This window comes from Prunus avium, chromosome 8 (genome assembly GCF_965620075.1).
Source record: "Prunus avium chromosome 8, drPruAviu1.hap1.1, whole genome shotgun sequence".
In the NCBI taxonomy this organism is placed as follows: Eukaryota; Viridiplantae; Streptophyta; class Magnoliopsida; order Rosales; family Rosaceae; genus Prunus; species Prunus avium.
The window spans coordinates 33475645-33496933 of record NC_142291.1 but is presented as its reverse complement, the minus strand read 5'-3'; the positions used below and the strand labels follow the sequence as shown (position 1 = coordinate 33496933).

At 37.9% G+C, this 21289-nt stretch overlaps 3 protein-coding genes across 3 annotated transcripts; 1 reads left to right on the top strand and 2 right to left on the bottom strand.

The window, feature by feature from the left end:
- Positions 1-1721: 1721 nt before the first annotated feature.
- LOC110753765 (amino acid permease 3-like) lies at positions 1722-5170 on the top strand. The gene is made up of 8 exons (XM_021954723.2): positions 1722-1869; positions 1974-2106; positions 2546-2779; positions 2866-2959; positions 3058-3272; positions 3453-3610; positions 3701-3928; positions 4455-5170. The coding sequence occupies exons 1-8, from the start codon at positions 1822-1824 to the stop codon at positions 4878-4880; spliced, it is 1536 nt and encodes a 511-aa protein (XP_021810415.1). The 5' UTR covers positions 1722-1821; the 3' UTR covers positions 4881-5170.
- A 125-nt stretch (positions 5171-5295) lies between these two features.
- LOC110753766 (protein EARLY-RESPONSIVE TO DEHYDRATION 7, chloroplastic) lies at positions 5296-8369 on the bottom strand. The gene is made up of 4 exons (XM_021954724.2): positions 7371-8369; positions 6696-6862; positions 6135-6219; positions 5296-5716 (listed from the first exon to the last, which is right to left on the bottom strand). The coding sequence occupies exons 1-4, from the start codon at positions 8189-8191 to the stop codon at positions 5530-5532; spliced, it is 1260 nt and encodes a 419-aa protein (XP_021810416.1). The 5' UTR covers positions 8192-8369; the 3' UTR covers positions 5296-5529.
- A 9712-nt stretch (positions 8370-18081) lies between these two features.
- Positions 18082-20643, bottom strand: LOC110753764 (subtilisin-like serine protease 2). Its single transcript, XM_021954722.2, has one exon. The coding sequence runs from the start codon at positions 20577-20579 to the stop codon at positions 18273-18275; it is 2307 nt and encodes a 768-aa protein (XP_021810414.2). The 5' UTR covers positions 20580-20643; the 3' UTR covers positions 18082-18272.
- Positions 20644-21289: the final 646 nt, after the last annotated feature.

Genomic DNA, 21289 nt, shown 5'->3' with positions numbered 1-21289 from the left:
AGGGGATTGAAAACAAAAGATTCAGTCTATTATTACAAGTTCGATTCCTTTCGCCAAAACGATCATGATTACATATCTTGTCGCCTTTCATTCACCTACATATATTCAACAATTCCAATCATACAAAATTTTAAAAATCTGATATTCTTCACAATTATTATTGTTCACCACTAAACCCTAGCTATTATCTGTGTGCCTCACGTGTTCACAAGCATATACAATCCTAGTTACTACAAACCTACATGATTTTGAGAATGCATTCATACGGATTTTGTTTCTTACATTATGTGTTACATCAATTATTAACCGACAACTGTTACATTATGTGATTAACTAATATAATAAAGAAAATGTTACTCGTTTCGTTTCTAATGAGTTAATCATCAAATAAGATTTTCTTGAGTTATTCTTGATCGAGAATGTATGCTATAGTATTTGTGCCTCGAAACACCACTAGTTTTCACATCAATGGGAACCACTCAACAATAATCAAAATGAACAATAACTGTGTGAAACACACCCTCTCATGGATTCTGAAGCTGTTGATTGTGAATAGCATTCCTCTTCTAGTAATGTGGTATTACGTAGGGTTTTTGAAGCTGTTGATTGTGGAGGGGTGAGTCACAAAGCATAATAATATAGAAAGTGCAGTGGGACAAAAATGCACCATGAATAAATTATAGAAATGAGATCTTTCCTTTGAGATGTTAGTCGTTGACTCCAAGAGACTCCACTTATCCACATGAAGAGGAAGATATTTTTCTCACTATCACCCAGCTGAGCTCCTGTGCCCACTTTCCATTTACCCAAAAAGCAAAAACCTAAAAACCTAAAAGGGGTAAGAACAGTCGCAAAAAGAGGTTTAGATATGGTTTAGCTTTCATGTCCCAAAGTGGAAAATTGACGTACTACCATTTTCATATGCAATACAGTAGAAATTAAATATTAACAACCACACAAGTACGAAATGACTACATTTGTAGTTTAAGTAGTTAAAAGTAATTTGTCATACGGTCGAGATTTTGTGTTTTACTTCTCGTCTCTCAAAATAGCTTGTAGAAGTAAATAACCATCATTAACAAAAATAAGCAAAAGTATATGTCCATTTCATTTGGGACGGTCATCATCATGAGCAAGTGTCGAAAGTGTGGGAAAATAACAGTTAATGAAGACTATTGATTATCGAAGTTCAACATTAATCTTCTATATACAACCCAACTATTCCTTTCAAACTTTTCTTTTTAAATTTGCATGTCATTTTCACATGGGGATTTTATACACCATTTTTTTTATAAAGTACAAAGATGCAGCTTCATCATGAGGACTGTGGTAAATATGAAAAATGGGTACATATGGGGCTGGAAATTAAAATATGTGGGATTTGGAGCTACCCAAATGCATCTTGCTATGATGCCATGTTTCCAGGAAGTTAGCAGACATACGTTTCTATGGTCTTAAACAAAATCATCCACAAAAGAGCTGAATTTTGCGTAAGTTCTGGTACTAATTATTGATGAAGTTGCTTTTAACTATTCCTTAAGCTACTTTTATTGTTAATCCTAGTATTTCCTAAACACCATACTTAGATTTTGAACTTGATTTGATTCAAAGTTGACAAGAAATTTTGGAACAAGCACTATAAGGTGTGTGTTACACGATCCCTTGTGTACCGTACTTCTTTCTAATCAACTCATTTTCTTCATCTATAAAAACCCACTTCATATTTTGAAACATCAATCATCTCTACTTCTCCTCTCTCTCTCTCTCTCTCTCTCTCTCTCTCTCTGATATTCTGAATACTATTTCTGTTACCTTGAAGCAATGTTGCAAAGAAGTAGGACTCTTCCAAGCAGAATCCACCATGGAGCTGTGAGAGCCTCTCTCTCAGTTCTTTATTTCTTTATTTATTCTTTAGAAGTTAGAATAATATTTCTTTCTCTTGGTGTATTTAATTATTTGCATTTCAATTTCAGGTGGAAGAGAGGCATGACATCAGGCACTACTTGCAAGTGGAAGTCCAACCCAAAGTCACTGAGTCTGAAGCCATAAACCCTCAGTCCAACTATTCCAAATGCTTTGATGATGATGGTCGCCTGAAGAGAACAGGTAGCCACACTTACCCAATTTAGCATTGAGGTTTTACCTTCAAGAACACAGCTTTGAATAATTTGCTTTACCACTTTCCTTTTCAAGGGAAACAATCATGTTGTAATGTGTTTTCTTCAAAACCATGCTTCATTTTCAGCTACATGGAACTCAATTAATAAACTTAACTCTGAACTTAAAAACCCATGTTGAACTTCAGGCAAAACTCTCATTATTATATATATTCTATTTCCTGATTTGGGTCAATAAAGTGATAATTTGCATGCATGGTCTCAATAGATTCAGTTCTATAAAATATATGCATAAGATCCTTACCAAAAAGCAGAGTTTTTTTTTTCTGCGCAGGACCAACTTATTAGTTTATGATAAGTTGATATCAATTATCAAGTAATTAGTACCTTAATCGTAGTTCAAGAATCACAAGGTGTTGCTGGTGCAGGAACTTTTTGGACTTCAGCATCACATATTATCACAGCAGTTATAGGATCTGGTGTCCTTTCCTTAGCATGGGCAATAGCTCAGCTTGGTTGGGTTGCAGGACCATCTGTCCTGCTGCTTTTTGCCCTTGTCAATCTCTACACTTCCAATCTCCTAGCAATGTGCTACCGGTCTGGTGACCCTGTCACAGGACAGAGAAATTATACCTACATGGATGCTGTCAAGGCCAACTTAGGTAAGGGATTGTCTTTACTCTTTAGCTACCTTTCAACTATGGAAATGATTGGTTTTGGTTGTGATGATGCCAATTTGGAGTTGCAGGAGGAAGAAAGGTCATGTTGTGTGGGTTGGTCCAGTACTTGAATCTATTTGGTGTAGCAATTGGCTACACCATTGCCTCATCTGTCAGCATGATGTAAGTTTCTGAGTAAACTGAATTCATGAAAGTACTTGTACTTACAAAATACCAGCAGATGAATTTGAAATCCATTAACAATATGATTTGTGTATTAGGGCAATAAAGAGATCAAACTGTTACCATAAAAGTGGAGGGAAAGATCCATGCCACATGTCAAGCAATGGGTACATGATAACATTTGGAATCATAGAGGTGATATTTTCTCAGATCCCAGATTTTAATCAAGTATGGTGGCTCTCAATAGTAGCTGCCATTATGGCCTTCACATACTCCTCTGTTGGCCTTGGACTTGGCATTGGCAAAGTTGCAGGTACAACTAATAGTCTTATTACATACTTGTAATCTGTTATATGCAAACTTCAGGTATGAAAGTGAGAGAATTTTTTTTGTAAAGTCTGAAAGTCGGTAAATTTGAGGGTAGTAAAGTGAAATTTACCCTTTCTTTATTGTATATATATGAACAGCTGCAATTTTTGTTATCTTTTGTCAGGAAATGGGGGATTTAAAGGAAGCCTATTGGGTATCAGCATAGGGACAGTAACTCATGCAGGAACAGTTACTCCTACACAAAAGATGTGGAGGAGCATGCAAGCTCTTGGAGCTATTGCCTTTGCTTACTCTTATTCTTTGGTTCTCATTGAAATTCAGGTACTTCTACAATATATTTAGCAAATGAAACAACTATATTATCAACAACAAAAAATTGGTTGTAGCATCTGATTGTTATGTGCTCTGCAGGATACAATAAGATCTCCTCCTGCAGAACATAAGACCATGAAGAAGGCAACTGTATTCAGCATAGCTCTGACCACAGTGTTCTATCTACTCTGTGGTTGCTTTGGGTATGCAGCCTTTGGTGACCTGGCCCCAGGCAACCTCCTGACTGGTTTTGGATTCTACAACCCTTACTGGCTACTAGATATTGCCAATGTTGCTATTGTTGTCCACCTTGTTGGTGCATTTCAGGTATGCCTCCGAGCCGCTTGTTGAGTTTAGAGCAATACAACTAATAGCAAAACTGTCTTGCACTCCAAATTAAATATTTTATAATTTCTCAGTATTCGTTAAGTAGGATTAAAAAAAACTCATATTATACTGAAAAGACCGAAATACTCTTATCCATCTAATTTCTAAGATCTTAACTATCTCGACTCTACAATTGTCACCACAATTTCTATTGTCTTTGATTCTTTCCAGTTTCTCAAATTTAAGTAAGGTTGTTTCAATCCTTTCACTTTCAAATAAGTTATAGGCTTGATGTACATTGTTGGCCCATTTCCTGACAACTTGCACTTTTGAGACTAATTGTTTTCTAACACGAATTACTTAGCAAAATATACAGAGAAATGTTACTTTTCTAAGTACCCCCATCAAGTTGAGGCCCTTTACAAGATAAAGGAATATTCCCCTTTTTTTTTTAATAAAAAAAAATTACAAAAAAGAAGAAGGAATATTTGTCTATTTCAAAGTTCTAAACCAGTGAACCCTGCAGGTCTTCTGCCAGCCATTATTTGCATTTGTGGAGAAATGGAGCGCACAGAGGTGGCCAAAGAGTGACTTTGTAACAGTAGAATATGACATACCAATCCCCTTCTATGGCGTCTACCAACTCAACCTGTTTCGCTTAGTATGGAGGACCATATTTGTCATGATAACAACACTCATATCCATGCTGCTGCCTTTCTTCAATGATGTGGTTGGAATTCTTGGAGCCTTTGGGTTCTGGCCATTGACAGTTTACTTCCCAGTTGAGATGTACATTGCTCAACAGAAGATTGGGAAATGGAGCAGCAGATGGGTTGGGCTTAAGATCCTTAGCATCAGTTGTCTCCTTGTCACCATAGCTGCTGCAGTCGGTTCTGTGGCTGGTGTGGTTCTGGATCTCAAGACTTATAAACCCTTTAAAACTAGCTATTGAAGCCTGAAGAAGATGCTCATGAAATGGAAGGCTTTACAGATTAGGAATTTGATGAAAGTATGTGTATATCTAGTGACTGCTGTGTATGAGTGAGAGAGGGTTTAAAAACAAGAAAAAGAAAAACATTGCAAGGAGTTCCAATAAGTAATAAGATGTCTTCTTTTACTATTTATTGTTGTAAAATCTTATGCTCTGCTCGTGAAATGCATGCCAACTTGGCTGCAGAAGCAGACAACTTGTAATTGACTGAAGCTCAACTTTGGCATCTTATTTGATAGCAACATTAAAAAGATTCCACAGCAACATGATAATAAGAAAACAAAACACAGTGCCTACTTTTGTAACAAAGTGGTTTTCATATATATATATATATATATATATATATATGAAGATCATGGTCATGACGATGAACCCATAAGGTTAAAAATCTAACTGTAGATTAAGATATGGCCTCTTGTCACAATCGGTCACATGCCTATTAGTACATTTACATTTTTGGTGCAGACACCCCATCGTTTTCAGATCATGGCAAAATGGACAGAATAAAATTTGAACAATCCATTAATTTTCAAAATAACGGATAAGTGCAATCGCAAACAGCAACCAAAAGAGGCCAGCTAAAGGAGCAACCCACCACCCCAAGTATCCATCACTTAGTTTGAGACTTCAGCTTGGAGGACTTTGATTCAGCAGCAGCTTTAACAAGGGTTGTAGGCTTGAGCACACTCTTTGGGTTTAAAGCCTTTCTCACCTTGAACACAGCCCAAGCCGTCCCTATAGCATGCCCGGCAGCATCAAGCCCTTCATTCGTTACCTTTGCCGCTGATTCTCCATACCTGCAATGAAGAAATCACCTTCAGTAATGTGCTCTCCCCGGTGAACAATCATATATCAAGAAAAAAAATATTGTGTTTCAAACATTAGGGCCATGAACTAAGTCCAAGTCTCAGCCAACCATGGAACTTGCTCTAAAAATCAAGCTACAGGCATGCAGCTGCAATAGTTGTGCAATTAAGATATGGTTCTCAAGAATGATGCTGTCAATATTAGTGGGATAAGAGCTGTATTAAAAAACAGCCATCCACTCAATAGAAATATGAACAATCCACAGAACAGACAACCACCATCACAAAATTTAATGCCAACTATTGGAAAAGTGGCGTTCATGATGTAAAGTGATTATTGTACAAATCATCAAAGGGATAAGGATTGAATTGAAGCATTAATAATTTTCATGATTAAATTTAGACTTACCTCTGTGAAACAAGTCCAGTGGTGACAACTGATGTGGTTGACATAACATTCCTTCCCGCCACTTCAACAGCATCACAGACCTTGTCTGTGTTTGCACACAAACAACAAACATTGAGGACAGGAAAAATGCCACTAGTTCCTAGTTTATACAATTGCAGAAAAAAAAACAAAAACAAAAAAGGAAAAGAAAAAACAGAGATGCTAATGTCCTATGTTATCTCATGTTTCTAGTCTTTTAAGAGCCTACTTCTGTGTTTGAAACTCCTACCCCAACATGCATGATTTCAGCTCCTCCACATCTCAAATATGATCATCTAAAGGAAAGCTGAAAACACTTCCAATTTCTCACCAATACAAGACAACAACTGTGGGAAGTGAATCCCTACCAGAAAATTTGTTCCTGAATAAGAATTCATAATTCTTCTTTTCCTTTCTCTAAATGTGTATAGCATGAGAACTAAAGCTAGTAGAAGCCTAAGGTAGAAAATCTACAGTATCTAAAGTAGCATGATATAAGTATATGTATAATTCAAGTGTTTTGAGATAAAAGAAAAGACTCACTGAATCCATCCAAGGAAGCAAGGACGATTTCTCCGGGCAGAAGGCTAAAAAATTTCTGGCCAACTTTAGAGTTAACTATAGAACTTGTGAAGAATCCAGATACTTTAACAACCCCAGAAAGGATTCCAGAGGCCACGTCCTCTGACATCTTTGTCAACTTCTTAACCCTGAAAATTTACACCATAATAGGTTATACACTCTCTTCACTGCATAATAAGTAGAAACCCAAAGGAAAAGACATTGGTCTAGTAGTATACAAATATGACAATCCTAAACTAAGAAACTAAAACTCATGTACCTTAAACATGCTAAAATTGCTAACATAGTGAAAATTTATGGCAGCAAAAGTGATGCTTTTGTAGATTAAGGATGAAAATTGAAAAACTATTCCCCTAACATTTACAATTATACTGCTTCATTATTGGAATATGGGCAGTAAAACGTGATGCAAGGTGGACTCTTTAATTCAAACACAAAAATATTTTAGAGGAATTTTTTATTTTTTTGTTGCCAAGTGGAGATTGGTCATGGCAGCCAAAAGGAAAAACCATATTCAAATGTGCAAAGGACCAAATAGGCAGAGTTGCTAGCACAAACAAAACTAACAAAAGTTTAAAACCATAAACAAATGATTTACTCAACTAAAAAACAATTCTGAATAATCAAATAACTCACCTTTGCATCCTCTTCAAAGCCTCTGGACTAATCTCTGATTCTGAAATGGGCCCCATTCTCATCTTCAAGAACTCATTCCCCCACTTCAACCTATCCACAGTCACATCCCCACACCACAGAATCCCCCTAATCACCTGACCCGAACCCGCCGCAATAAACCTCGCGCACTTCCCGCTGTAATCCTCTACATTCGGAGCCAGCGTAGTCCAGTAGGCCGCCGCCCTCTCCTCCTGACACGTGTCGCTCCCCACTGACCCATCCAGAACCTCCCAATTCCCCAACCCCTCCACCCTCTCCTCCGAAAAACAACTGTAAATCCCCAAAATCTGATCGAGCTCCTTCAGCAAACCCTCTTGCCCCTTCGAAGAAGCAAAAGTTAACCCATAATTCAGCAGAACAAACTGACCTTCGTGATGGGTCGGGTCATCAATTTCGTCTCTTTTCGGCGACCCATTTGCGGGGACCCGAAGAGTGAAGAAGTAGTGGGCCTGGTCGAGCTTCACGGCGGCTTCGTCTCTGGCCAGAGGCCATTGAATCTGGTCGCCTACGCGGGCAAGTACAGCGACTATGTTCCCATTTTGGCGGAGACTAACTATGGTGAGTTCTCCAGTGGCAAGCTCGATGCTTGAGTCTTTCTCTATGAGGTGGACGATGGCCCCTGGGATTTTGACAATGAGTTCTTCGGATGATTGGGTATTTCGGTTAGAAACGGCGTCGTCTTCCGGGAAGAGGTTCTCGGCGAGGTCTTTCATGTCGGCTGAAAGGTACGGAGACGAAGGTGACGAAGAAGAAGAAGGATAAATGGGTTTTGAAGCAGACATGGTTTTGGATTGGTTGGTCTCTGAGTTTTGTCAATGTTTGGTTTGGGCGAAAGACAGAGCGAGAGATTTCGGGGGTTTTTTAGGGTTGGATTAATCTTGGGGGTTAAGAAAATGGAGGAAGCGTGTCAGTGACGACGACGACGCAGAGGCTCGAGACACGCGGCGACACTAAGATTTGCCGCGTAATAACCGTGGAGGTCGATGCTCTGAAGTAACTGCTTGTTAGTTCGGGGTGCTTGAGCTCTCGCCACGTGTCAAATTGGGTCTCGCCTACTAAGAAAGAAGTCTAGTTTGGATTGAATTAGACGAGACTCCCTCTGCGATGTGTCCGACATCTTTGCACCAAAGGTTGACTCGAGATAAAATATCGAAATATCGTATCTATCGATATTTTAGATATCTTTATAAAAGAAGAAGCATCAATTAAATGATGTCGGGGAGAATGACAGGAAATAGTAAACATGTTCATCCGTCTAGCATCTTCAATATGAATATTTCTTTGTTTGTCCCTTAAGTATAATAACTTATTAACTTTTGGTCTACTTGTATTTCTGTTCCGAATGTTTCCGGGATCTCATATTCTGAATCCCTTTTCTATTGATTACAAAATAAAAGAAAAACTGCTTTCTCCTAAATATCTTTTCACTTGTAGACAACGGGATGAACATGAGGTAGTTGGGTGTTGCACTGCTCTATATATGACTTGAAGGAAATATTGGGCCGTACCCTCAAAATACATCTAGTACATAAGATATAAACTAATAAAAAAATTAAAAATAAATAAACATGCAATATAAATACATAATACAACTATTTGAGTTGTACCCTTCTAGGCTTCAAAGAGTTGAAATCAGTAATTATTGATTCGTTATCAATACCATCAGCAAATTCTTTTTCAATGTAAAGTATCATACAATGTAATGTAAAGTATCTTGTTCCAAAGTTGATTTTTTATAAGTCTCATATAAGAAAATGCACATTCTATTGTTACTGTAGAAACCGGAAGAGTTAACACTAAACGAATCAATCTATCAATCAAGTGGTAGGTGTGTATTAACCCTGTTTCAAGTAAGTTTTGACTATATTTCTGTGAATGCAAGTACGAAATGGGCTATGTAAACTATAATGACTACACATGATAGAACACACATCAAGAATATACAAGAGCACATCTCCTCAATCCGATCCCTTCATACACTCATTCTAGATGGGGTGAATTCTTTTGTGTGGGTTGGCTTGATCGGTTGAGCAGGGGCACTTGTATTTATATGCATCTTCCTAAGAGTCTTGCCCATCAAGAAACTCTTAAGAAGTCCTTATTGCATTAGGTTTATAACTTCTAATCCACAATTAAGATAGGAATCCTTCTAGCTCTTATATTAGCCTTAAAACACTAACTTTAATAGAGCTGCAGGTTTAGTTGTATTTGAACTCCTAATTGATATCAAGTCTTAGAATCCTTTGATGATTATAAGACCACACTTTAATGGGTTAGACATCTACACGTCTAACATTCTCCCACTTGGTCTAATGATCATCAAGAACTCAATATCAATTATTGTAAGGCCTATGGAATTCAATTCAACTATAATTCCTAATCAAGTCACTGTCAATCAAAAGAACATGCATGGAACTATCAAGACTTATTGAACATTTCTATATTTCAAGGTCTTTACAATTACACATACAAGCTCTCAAGATCACATGAGACTTCCGTCAAGACTAGAATGCAGAATGATCATGACCAAACTTAATTTGTGTTTACAAAGGTCACTTTCATTCATACGCCCTCCCTTTAGAGATTACCAAGATCTCTCCTTAATGACTCTGGTATGAATTCATGTCTTATGCAGTGACTGTAGCTAGCTATATTGCATGATGACATGTAACTGGATTCATTTGTCAAGAATAATAAATATAAAACTGAAGTCACATAATTTATCAAAAGAATTGAACCAAACAGTAGTAAACAAAATAACTGAACTGTCTCTAAGAAAATAACGAAATTAAGTGGAATAAAACTCAGCTCCCACTAATTCTACATATCAAAACTTAACGGCATAACCATAATTGTAACAAGTATGAAACAACCTTATTCAATGAATCAATGAACCACTGGAAAAATTCTTTCTTTTGCCTTCTCCCTTACAAGCATGAACCAAAATCCAAATGCTTATTAGCAATCACAAATTTCAATTGAAAAGGCAAAAGTCATTGATTAACTACTGAAGATTTGAACAAAACTGCATGAAATAATAAGAACATATAACATACGTAAACCAAACTTTGTTCTTATTAGCCTTAAAAAACCTTAATGCAAAATTAGATTGTTAAGCGATTAATCAGAAATATCCAAATTACCGAATACATCCTCAAAGAAGATCATTAAATGCTCCCACTCATCAAAACATATATTTTGCATGTTACAAAAATGGATCAATACCATATAAAATGAATGAATACATTATAAAACTTTATCGCAGTCCAATCCTTAGAGTTAGAGCTCAAATTTAATTTATTCAATTCTTTCTCAAACAACACTTTACATGTAAGTTGCATGTAGATGAGAAAAACAAAAAAAACTGTAATGGAAGCATTCAACTTTATTCCACTCGTATCTTAAACACCGATATTCAATTTTCTTTAAGCAATACAAGTAGAAAACAATAAGCATGGTAAGAATTTTAATAGCCAAAACGAAACAGTCAGTCATCCAAACAGTTCCAAGTATGCTTATTAGTACTCAGAAAACTTCAATGTGTCAAAAACCAGAAAAAACCAGAAAAGAATTCCATGTATGCTCCAAAACCTATGTGAGCTTTATCAAAATACAAGATAATAAGGTATTGAGTGTGAAGCCCAAAACTTTACATCACTTCTCCCACTTGGGCAAACACTCACTACTTTGCTACTTCAATATATAGTGCACCAATAACCTTATGATTAGAAAAACTGTGACAAAAAGGTGTAAAAGAACTTTCAAGGCGTGCTCCTAATGTACTTCACAGTATAAGCCTAAATGCACAAAACTGTCAAGAAAATTCCAGCAATGATATGTGATTACTTGAGAATTTGCCATAATTAATTTATAAATCGGATTAGCATAAAAATAATGCAAACAAACTAGAGTCATTAATCTTCAAACAGAAAAATTAATGAGTCGTTTTAGAGCTAATTAAAAAGTCTGAAATTGACCTACAAGGTTACTCAGAAAATTTGTCAGCACATACTTTTCCTGAACACAGATCACTAATAAAATTCTCACAAATAATCTATACATCCAATAATCACGAAACTTTGCAGAATTCACGAAGACACGTATATGCTCAACATATCAAAAATTCAGTTCATTTGAAGATCTTTAAGTGAGTCATTCAACAATCTTTATTCATAATGCGGAAACTGTCAGGAAAATTCCTGTGCATCTGTTTCAACTTTATAAATTCACCAAAAATTCAATTCTCAATATATTTTCATGAATTTAGCGTCTAAAGAAAGCTTAGAAAATGATCCTTATCGCCTAATTTTATCACAAATTAATTCGTACTACAACATTATGTAAATAGACATCATAGCAGCATAGTTCAAAACTGAAAAATTAGTTAACTATAGAATTATGAATGCTATCAATATGCTTCTCAAAATTTAATTATCCTTATGTGCATTCTAAACATCATAAAACAGTAAGTTGCATGTAGGTGCAAACGAAATAATTAAAAACATATCACAAAACCAAAATATATAAAATGTCACTTTTGAAAAAAAAAACACCTTTGAGCAATCTAGAGATCGTATCTTGAGTATTTTATATATAGCAATGTGCCGTATCTTAAGTGATCCTTAATCAAAAGTGCAATTTTATCCATGCATCTCATTCATTAAGAAAAAGCAATACAACAGCAGAATATCCTTATTTCTAATGCAAGATCTAAACTTCATATAGCATGACATTTTCCTCATATTAAAACAAAAGTTTATCCAAATAATTTGCCATGCAAAACCCAAGTTTTTCTTTAGGTTATCCTTCAAAATTATCCTTTCTTGGGTGAAACGATCATATTTCTTAATATCAAGCATGAATACTATATAACATGACATATAATTAGACGTCGATAAACTGAGAATTGAAAACTATAATGGCAATAAAATAGTGATATTCCTTAAATGCAAGTGATATAACCACAATTAATACTTGTAAATATATATTCACAAAGCAAGTTTGTCTTTATCCAATACTGAAAGCATAAAAAATAACACCAATCATGCCTCAAAAACACTTGCAGCAGTACGCCGTACCATTTAAAACAAGCCAACTTTATTTTATTTCATTCTATATGACGAACACAACCTTACAGATCAATCCAACTTTACGTGATTCAATCCAATTAAATATGTATCAATCCTTTTACACGTATGAATCAATCCAGCTGTATGATATAAAACAGTCACTTGATTGCATATGAAAAATAGCCAAGTATCAAACATGTCCATACATAACCAAATAAGAAAACACAAATTTTCGATCAATCAAGTCACAAATACCAAAATTGCATACATTCTATGAATATGCATAAACCTTGATGTGAACTAATAGTGATCAGAAACTGTAGTGTAACTTGAGAGAATATTTGATATGAGAAATTAATGCAATCAATTTTTCATACTCATATCTCCTTTATGTGATCAACCAAAAATCTATTTCTTTGTCATACCATTAACTTTCATGACTATTCAAGATCACCAATATCAAATTATCATCAACAACTTAAACATGTTACAATCCGTATAACAAGAATAAAATTTGTATGCCAATGGAGTTAAGGTTCATTGTGACATAACTGAAATCTTCCAAAATATATCATATAATCAATCTGTCCCCATATCCTCAATCAAACATAATTAATTCACACCTTTGGGTAGAGAATTAAACATGTTTTCAACACTAGGACATGCACATACACGAATTTCCGGAACAAAGAAACTCCCACGTCTTTGGACTGAAGAAATTCCTTGCTAATTCATGCAGTGCATCTCCCATATTGTTCCATTATAAGTGTACTCATGTTAAACCACTCACATCTTTGGACAGAGAGTTTTTTAACACGCCTTCACCTATAATGCCAATTATGATCAATTCTTTAAATCCAGAAAACTATTAATGATTGAGTTGCTTTGGCTCACTCAACCATTGCTAGAATATCTGTAGACTATGATCATAAAACTTCCAAATATGATAAAGTTAAAACTTTATACTTTTATCACATTTAATAACCAATCTTAGAATCAAATGTTCTTTAATCAACTAGGTTGCTTTCGCTCTTTAAATTGAAACAAGAACTCTTGAAACTTTGATCTCAACCCTTCAAGCATGAACGAGAAAAAGCTGTATATCGAAACACGCTTAACAAAGTATGTTAGTGTAATAAAGGGTAATAAAACAATATATTGCTTAACTTTCAGTTTTAGGTTTTATCACTTTGGGTTGGTACTTTATAACCTTTCGCATGTGTATAGTTGCTATGCTAATATAAAACCTAAACCTCAATAGAACATATTTCTCCAAAATGGGTCACGACAAAAACAGTTCATGACATATGCGATTACTTAACATGATTGGGTCAATTTAACATTAATAACTGAAGCTACGGCTGAAAGTATGTATCAATTTATGAAAATTAAGCATGCTTGACATATAGAAAACTGATGTCATCTTTATAAAATATTTTAACATGCCGCAATTCACAAACTCAGTATGCATGATATCGTAAACTGAAACCATATGAATATCATGCAAATATGCCGTAAAACAAGATGTTTTTATTTGAAATTGTATTTAATTTGTGTCCAGGGAGGTATAAAAGGGGAAACAATACAAAGGCAAACAATATAAGTGTCACGACATGAGTTCATATTAGAGGTCCTTTATAATACTAGTTGCCAATTCTTTAGGATTAAAACTAATTCGTGACCACTGGATGCAATTTGCATAATTAAAAACATGAAACTAATGTTATAGCCGCAAACTTTAGCAATCAATTCATATTCAATAAAATATCATACCCCATGGAAGCTTGATCAAGATGCAGCAAAAAAGGAGGAAAACACAACAGCCCAAAGTCGTACAGTGTAAGCCAGCAGCAGCAGAAAACGTGGGCGATTTCTTTTGGTTCTAAAACATGTAGCCTAGGCTCTGATACCACATGTAAACTATAATGACTACACATGATAGAACACACATCAAGAATATACAAGAGCACATCTCCTCAATCCGATCCCTTCATACACTCATTCTAGATGGGGTGAATTCTTTTGTGTGGGTTGGCTTGATCGGTTGAGCAGGGGCACTTGTATTTATATGCATCTTCCTAAGAGTCTTGCCCATCAAGAAACTCTTAAGAAGTCCTTATTGCATTAGGTTTATAACTTCTAATCCACAATTAAGATAGGAATCCTTCTAGCTCTTATATTAGCCTTAAAACACTAACTTTAATAGAGCTGCAGGTTTAGTTGTATTTGAACTCCTAATTGATATCAAGTCTTAGAATCCTTTGATGATTATAAGACCACACTTTAATGGGTTAGACATCTACACGTCTAACAGGCTATCCCTTCTATTTAGCTATATATAATTTTTTTTGGGCTAAGACTACATCACATTTAAAAATCAAATTTTTTTGGCCATGGCCTATAGCCCATACAGCCCATTAGCTGCATTCGTCCCTGGTCAATCCCCTATATAATGCTTCAGATAAGTTCCTCACTATAGAATTATACCCTTATGCTATGCCTTCAATCGGGTCGGGTCCATCAATTGGGTCATGGGTCCAAATCCAATACATATTTTAATCTTCAAGACAAAAATAGGGTACTATTGTGCCTTGGTTTTATGTGCATCAAATGTTCAAAATAATCCAAAACCACTTAAAGTCTCTCCACCCGTTGCAGCACAACCATCAACATCAAGCTCCACAACTAGATTATTTTTCAATCAATTTCCAGCTCAACCACTCTCACTCTCCTTCAACTTGATCTGATAAACCCTAAAAATGCTTCCTCTATATATATAAGGTGCTAGCTAGTCCCATTTTATCTATTTAAATTCTAACCCTATTTTACATTTGGAAAAAAATAAATGAGGACCTCAGATGCTCTTGCATCCAACTGGACCTACATTTGGGGTTTAAACTTCTTGGCCCTCAAGTTCATAGAATTGAGCTTCTCGAACGTTGCTCTCGTTCTGATTTCTGCTCTCTTCTCCTTCATTCTTATATTCGTTGCTCTTCTCATAGAGGTAGCAGCATTGTTGGTGCTCCATAATTCCAATGCCACACTTGTGAGATTTAACCTCTGCGAGGGAAGAATCTGTTGGCATAGTTTTCCTTGCTGCCCCGTTTGTTGTGACCGGTGCTTGAACGAATTTATGTGGTCAATGCTGCATAATTTCTTGCCCAGAAAAATGCCGTCTGTGTTTTGGTGGAGCTGTTCTTCTACCTAGTTTTTTTGCTTTTGCTATGGTCTCGTTTCCAACTTGCCTGTCTACTCAACTGGATTTAAAGGGTACTAATATATAATGAAATTTCTACTTTTTGGTCAAGTTAAGTAATTTGTTTTCTTTTTCTTTTTCTCTTTTTTTGCTTTTTGTGGGGTTAATTATTTTATTAATAAGCTTATGTTGTAAATATAATATTGAGAAAAGTAATGAGACTGAATTCATGATCCATATGGTCTAAGATGTTGAACTCGATGATTTACACAATTGCAAAAGGTGGAATTTAATGAGCTCTTAAATTACATATCTTGATATGTGTGTGGAGTCACCAGTAGACAAGTCATTAGTGTAGATGAAATATGTCTCTCTTTAGCTTTTTTCCACGTTAAAACTCTAATACGTGCTATCATTCGAGTATATACACTTTAGGAGTATGTGTATTGAGTGTATACAGTAGATGGGTATATGATATGATAGTATTTTAGTTACTGGAACAAAATAGGGTAAAACCAAATATGTACAAACTTTACTAACGGGTCAAATGCAGCTAAAAATAAAATTAACTTATAAACCAATGATCTCAAATTTGAAACTTTACATATACGTTTGTAGCTTGAAGCTTGACTTGGCTCATCAAGGTGGGAACTTGAACTGAATTTCTTAATGGGCCATGGGAAGATTGGGCTGGTTCACCTACTGGACAATACAATCCAATGTGTTGCACCCTGGCCCACCATTTCTACCATCTTCTGCACAAACTGACGACAATAGAATTCTAACTTTTTTAATCACTGAAAACTGGCTTTTGTGGTCAGAACGAGTGACCTAAAATTGCTTGGAACTCACTTCGAAGATGACTTTGGATGGCATCAAAGTAGACAAATTATGCAGGGGGAAAGCGCGAATCAAATCAAAGTCGTATTAAATTTTGTGCCCAAATAAGAATAAGAAAAAGAAAAAGAAAAAGGAAAGAGTAAATTGCAAGCAGTTGGTGCATACTTTAATTTTTTTTTTGGTTACATTGGAGGAAAGAAACCCCACTGGGGTTCGATCCTGGGTGCCATGGGGGGAAGGGGGAATCCACCACCACTGTGGTGGGAACCCATTGGCGTGCATACTTTAATTTCGATCTCATCTGAACAACAAATTTCTTCAGTCCACATATCTTAAATTATGCATATTATGTGCTCTCGCTTCTTTTGCACTTGAGATAAGAAAAAGGTGGATTCCACTCCTGTGTGCACTATTTTGGTACTAGTTAATTCTTAAAATAATGCTTCAAAAGTGCAAACAACCAAAAAACTTTGAAGACAATTTCGTAAAAGATTACATAAATCGTGTTGTTCACTTAAAGCATGCTCAACCATCTGATTTGCCTTTAGCAGGTGTAGTAGCGGTGTTAAACGTAATCGTTTTAAGTTAGTCGTGATTTTTTCTATTAAAAGGAGCGATAACGTACTAAACTCATACACACTATACGAATGCTAAAATTTAAACTCAGAACCTTTTCTTGATAGCAAAAGTACAAATTCTTTGCCACGTGTAGTCATTTCTAAAAGGACTACGTTCAATTGAAAAAACATCACATCTAGCAGACAAATTGATTGGATTGACTAACAAAAATACTCAATCCGTGACACTAGACTTTAAAGTTTAACCCTCGGGCAAAAAAATAGGAGAAGAAAAAAACCCTAAAGTTTAACCCAAACGAAACGAAAATTCCATACCTTTTTGTATTTGTTTCTCTCTGCGTTATTGCTCGTCTCTTTACTAGAGTCTAGACGGGTGAATTATGGGGTACAGAGCTTTTGTTCATTATTGAGGTTCCATCATGGGACCCACCCCGATATTTATATGCTAGATTATTAATGTATAGCATAACATTATTAAGGTCCTTCCTGTCACCGACTTGTCTCATATACGACAAAATATACAGGTGACAGTAAAACTGAAATTATAAATTAAAAAGGAAAAAGCGACCGTTGATGGTTCTTTGAATTAATTTATAAATTAATAAAGGAAAGAGACCGTTGATGGTTTAATTTTTTAATTTGAAAGGAACAGAGATTTGATTTAGTGCTCGTAACATTCTTGAGAGCTTCCCCTCCCATGCCATTATAAAACACGAGATTGTTTATAAAATTCATTTATACCAAGTGGGAGTAGGAATATTAACCAACAAATTCAATCTGAATATCTTACCAATACCATTCTATATATAAATATATTATAGTCATTTGATTCCCTCAGAAAAATAAATTATTTTATGCATAATATTTTTATATTATACAAAATTCCGATTGCATTGACTGATTTTAATTTCAAAGAAAAATTGTTGGGCCATTGAAATCAAGTTTATATTATCCAGTAATATATATAGGCGGCTAACAGTCTACAGATATAAACGAACTTGGAGATTTTATAATTTAAAGAAACAAAAAAAAAATACAAGGAAAATTTCACACTACACCAACCCTCCAAAACCAGCTCTTGGGCCTATTAGGTAAACACACAACTTGTACATCTACCCTTACAAAAGACCAAAACGACGTGTTTTGATCCTCCGTTCCCCGTTTTTTTTTTCCTCCGATTTTACAAGGGATCCATTTGGGTCACCACAATGGGGCTCCGAACCACATGCTTCCCATCGCTCCAATAGAGCGACCCGAACACAGCGCCGGCCTCACCAAACACCAAATTCTTCCTATCTACTCCAACCGTCACTATAAAGCTCCGCTTCTTCACGGCCTCGTTAAACACCAGCCTCGACGGCTTAACCGCCACGGTCAACCCTCTCGGGGCCTCGATCCTAGGCCGGTACACCGCGTTGGGCTGCCCCACATTTGTCACGGTCCGGATAAACGTCTTGCTCGACTTACCCGCGGTCGAAAACAACGCTGCGATTGAGGGGTAATTGAGATTCTCCGGCGAGGGCTTCTTGGCCGGGCAATTGAGCGGGGTCCGAGTGATCACCTGAATCACTCGTGGCCCGTACCCAACCGAACATAGAAACCGAACATAATCGTCATTGGTGATATCATAAACAAGCCCGGGATCCATGGCCCGACCCAGATTCAAATGACCCGCACCCAAATCATAAGACGTGGAGGCCTTTCCAGTGGCCTCATCAGTCATGGTCTGGTTTCGATTATCGGTCACGCTCGCTGTGGTCATCATAGCCGATCTTATGGCGGCTGGGCTCCAATTCGGGTGAGCCGACTTGAGCAAAGCCGCTGCTCCGCTAACGTGTGGGGCCGCCATGGAAGTCCCAGACAATATATTAAACTCCGTTTTTCTACTGTCAGTTTCTAGGCCAGTGGGCCCCACCGCGTCTGTCCAAGCAGCTAAAATGTTAACTCCAGGGGCAATCAGGTCCGGCTTGAGAATCTCCGGGTTCAACCCGTTCGGCCCACGACCCGAGAACGAAGCCACAACTGGAGCCGGTTTGATTCCAATCACAGTGCCTTGGAAATCCAGCGTCGCCGTGGGCGTCTTAGTGGACGACACGTACGACTTAACTGCGTCACCCTCGTCGGCACCCACAGCGCAAGTGGGAATAAGATGAGCGTCGCCGACGAGACCTTCGCCGTTAGAGATTCCGTTAGCGAGGATCATCCCCACGCCGCCAGCTTTTTTCACGACCAAACCTTTAGCCACGCGGGGGCTGCTCCCGCGGTCGCAAATTACGATTTTGCCCCTGACCTCGCGGGGGTCCAGGGAATTCTCCATGCACAGCGAACCAGAGAGCATGCCGGATTTCCCGGGATAAACGACAGGGTACATCTTGCCTTTCAGAGGCGATCCAGCGTACAACGACACGCCGTTTAGCCTCCGCCCGTCGCCTAAAATCACAACCGCCGGGAAATTCCGATCGATGGTGCCCGCACCCACCGTCGTAAGCCACGGGGCGAGGTTCGTCACCGACATGCCGTTTGGACCGTCGTTGCCGGCCGACGACGACACGAACACACCGTGCGCAACGGCGCCGTACGAGCCGATTGCGATCGGATCGAGATAATACGGAGGCGAAATGCCGTCGCCGCCTCCGATGGAAATGGAGATGACATCCACGCCGTCGTTAACGGCGGCGTCGAAGGCGGCCAATATATCGGAGTCGAAGCAACCAGATTCTTTCCAGCAGACCTTGTAAACCGCCAACCGAGCTTTCGGCGCGACGCCTTTGGCGATGCCGGAGGCGTAACCGGACATGCTGGCCTCGAAGGCGTACCTGCCAGCTGCCGTGGAGGCAGTGTGTGTTCCATGGCCGTCGGCGTCTCGCGGGGACCGGTACTCGACGGTGTCGTTGATGGGGGATATCGGACCGCCAGCGTTGGCCGCCGCCTCGTGTCCCTTGATGAAGAATCGAGCTCCGATCAGCTTCCTGTTGCAGTTACTTTTCGCGAATTTCACTCCGGTTTCGCAAACCCCTCTCCAGCGTCTGGGAATCGGGCCGAGATTCTTGTCCGAGAAGCTCCGGCGCTCTGGCCAGACTCCGGTGTCGAAGACTCCGACGATGACGTCGGAGCCATAGTCAGATTCGGACCAGAGCCCGCGCTGGTTTCTGAGCCCCAAAAATTGAGGGGAGCGAGTGGTGTGGAGGTGTCTGCGCTGGTCCTCGATCACGGCGAGGACTGAAGGGTGGCTGGAGATGGAGGCGACTTGGTCAGGGGTGAGTGATGCGGAGAAGCCATGGAAGACGGTGTCGTATACGTGGAGGATCTGAGGTGGGTCGGCGAACTCCGATGCGTACCAGTGATAATGGGTCGGGAAAATCGACGGCTTGGAGTGGCTGTCTACTCGGAAAAGGAAGGTCTTGAGTGTTTGATCGGCGGTTTGCGAAGCTGAAAATTTGAAGAATGTGAAGAGGAAGAGGAGGAAGGGGAGAGACGTAGCGGCCATTGGAGAGAGCAGACAGTAAGAGTGAAGTGAATGGACTATGAGTGACCGACAGAGAAGGGACTGATGATATAATAGGGAGAGATTATTGTCTTTTTGTTTAATTTAATTATGGGACTAAATTTTAATTAATCAAAATTAGTTTTCAATATAAAACGTTGATAGTTTTGATTATTTAATGGCGGGGAAGTGTGAGTTGATATAATTTTGTCTTAATGAGTCAGCCCTTTTACTGCGGGCCCTAAGAAAAGGTAACCACGTTGGATTTCGATACCTAACGACGGCGTAGGGTCCTTAATTTAAACTGGTAGATTATGATGTCGTTTTGTCTCCCTCATAATACGGTGTCTAACTTACTAAAGATAAAAGAAAGAAAAAGAAAAAGAAATTAAAGCGACGGTCCATCAATTTTGGGGTTCCTATTCCTTCCTTTACTCCTCAAATGGAGGGAGGTAGTCATAAATAAACAAAAATGAAATCTGTGGGAATTTGTTTATACAAATACAAACACAGGACTTCGGATGCATGAAACTTCGAATGCACGTTGATAATTACTCTTTACAAAATTCAGGAGGAAATTAATGTGAGTTGGGGGAATGAATGATGGTTAATAATGACCGTTGGATTATTGGAGACGATCATGGTGTTGTCCATGATAATGCACGAGTCTTGGCATATAGTATAGGCAAATTGATTATTCATAAGTGGGATGG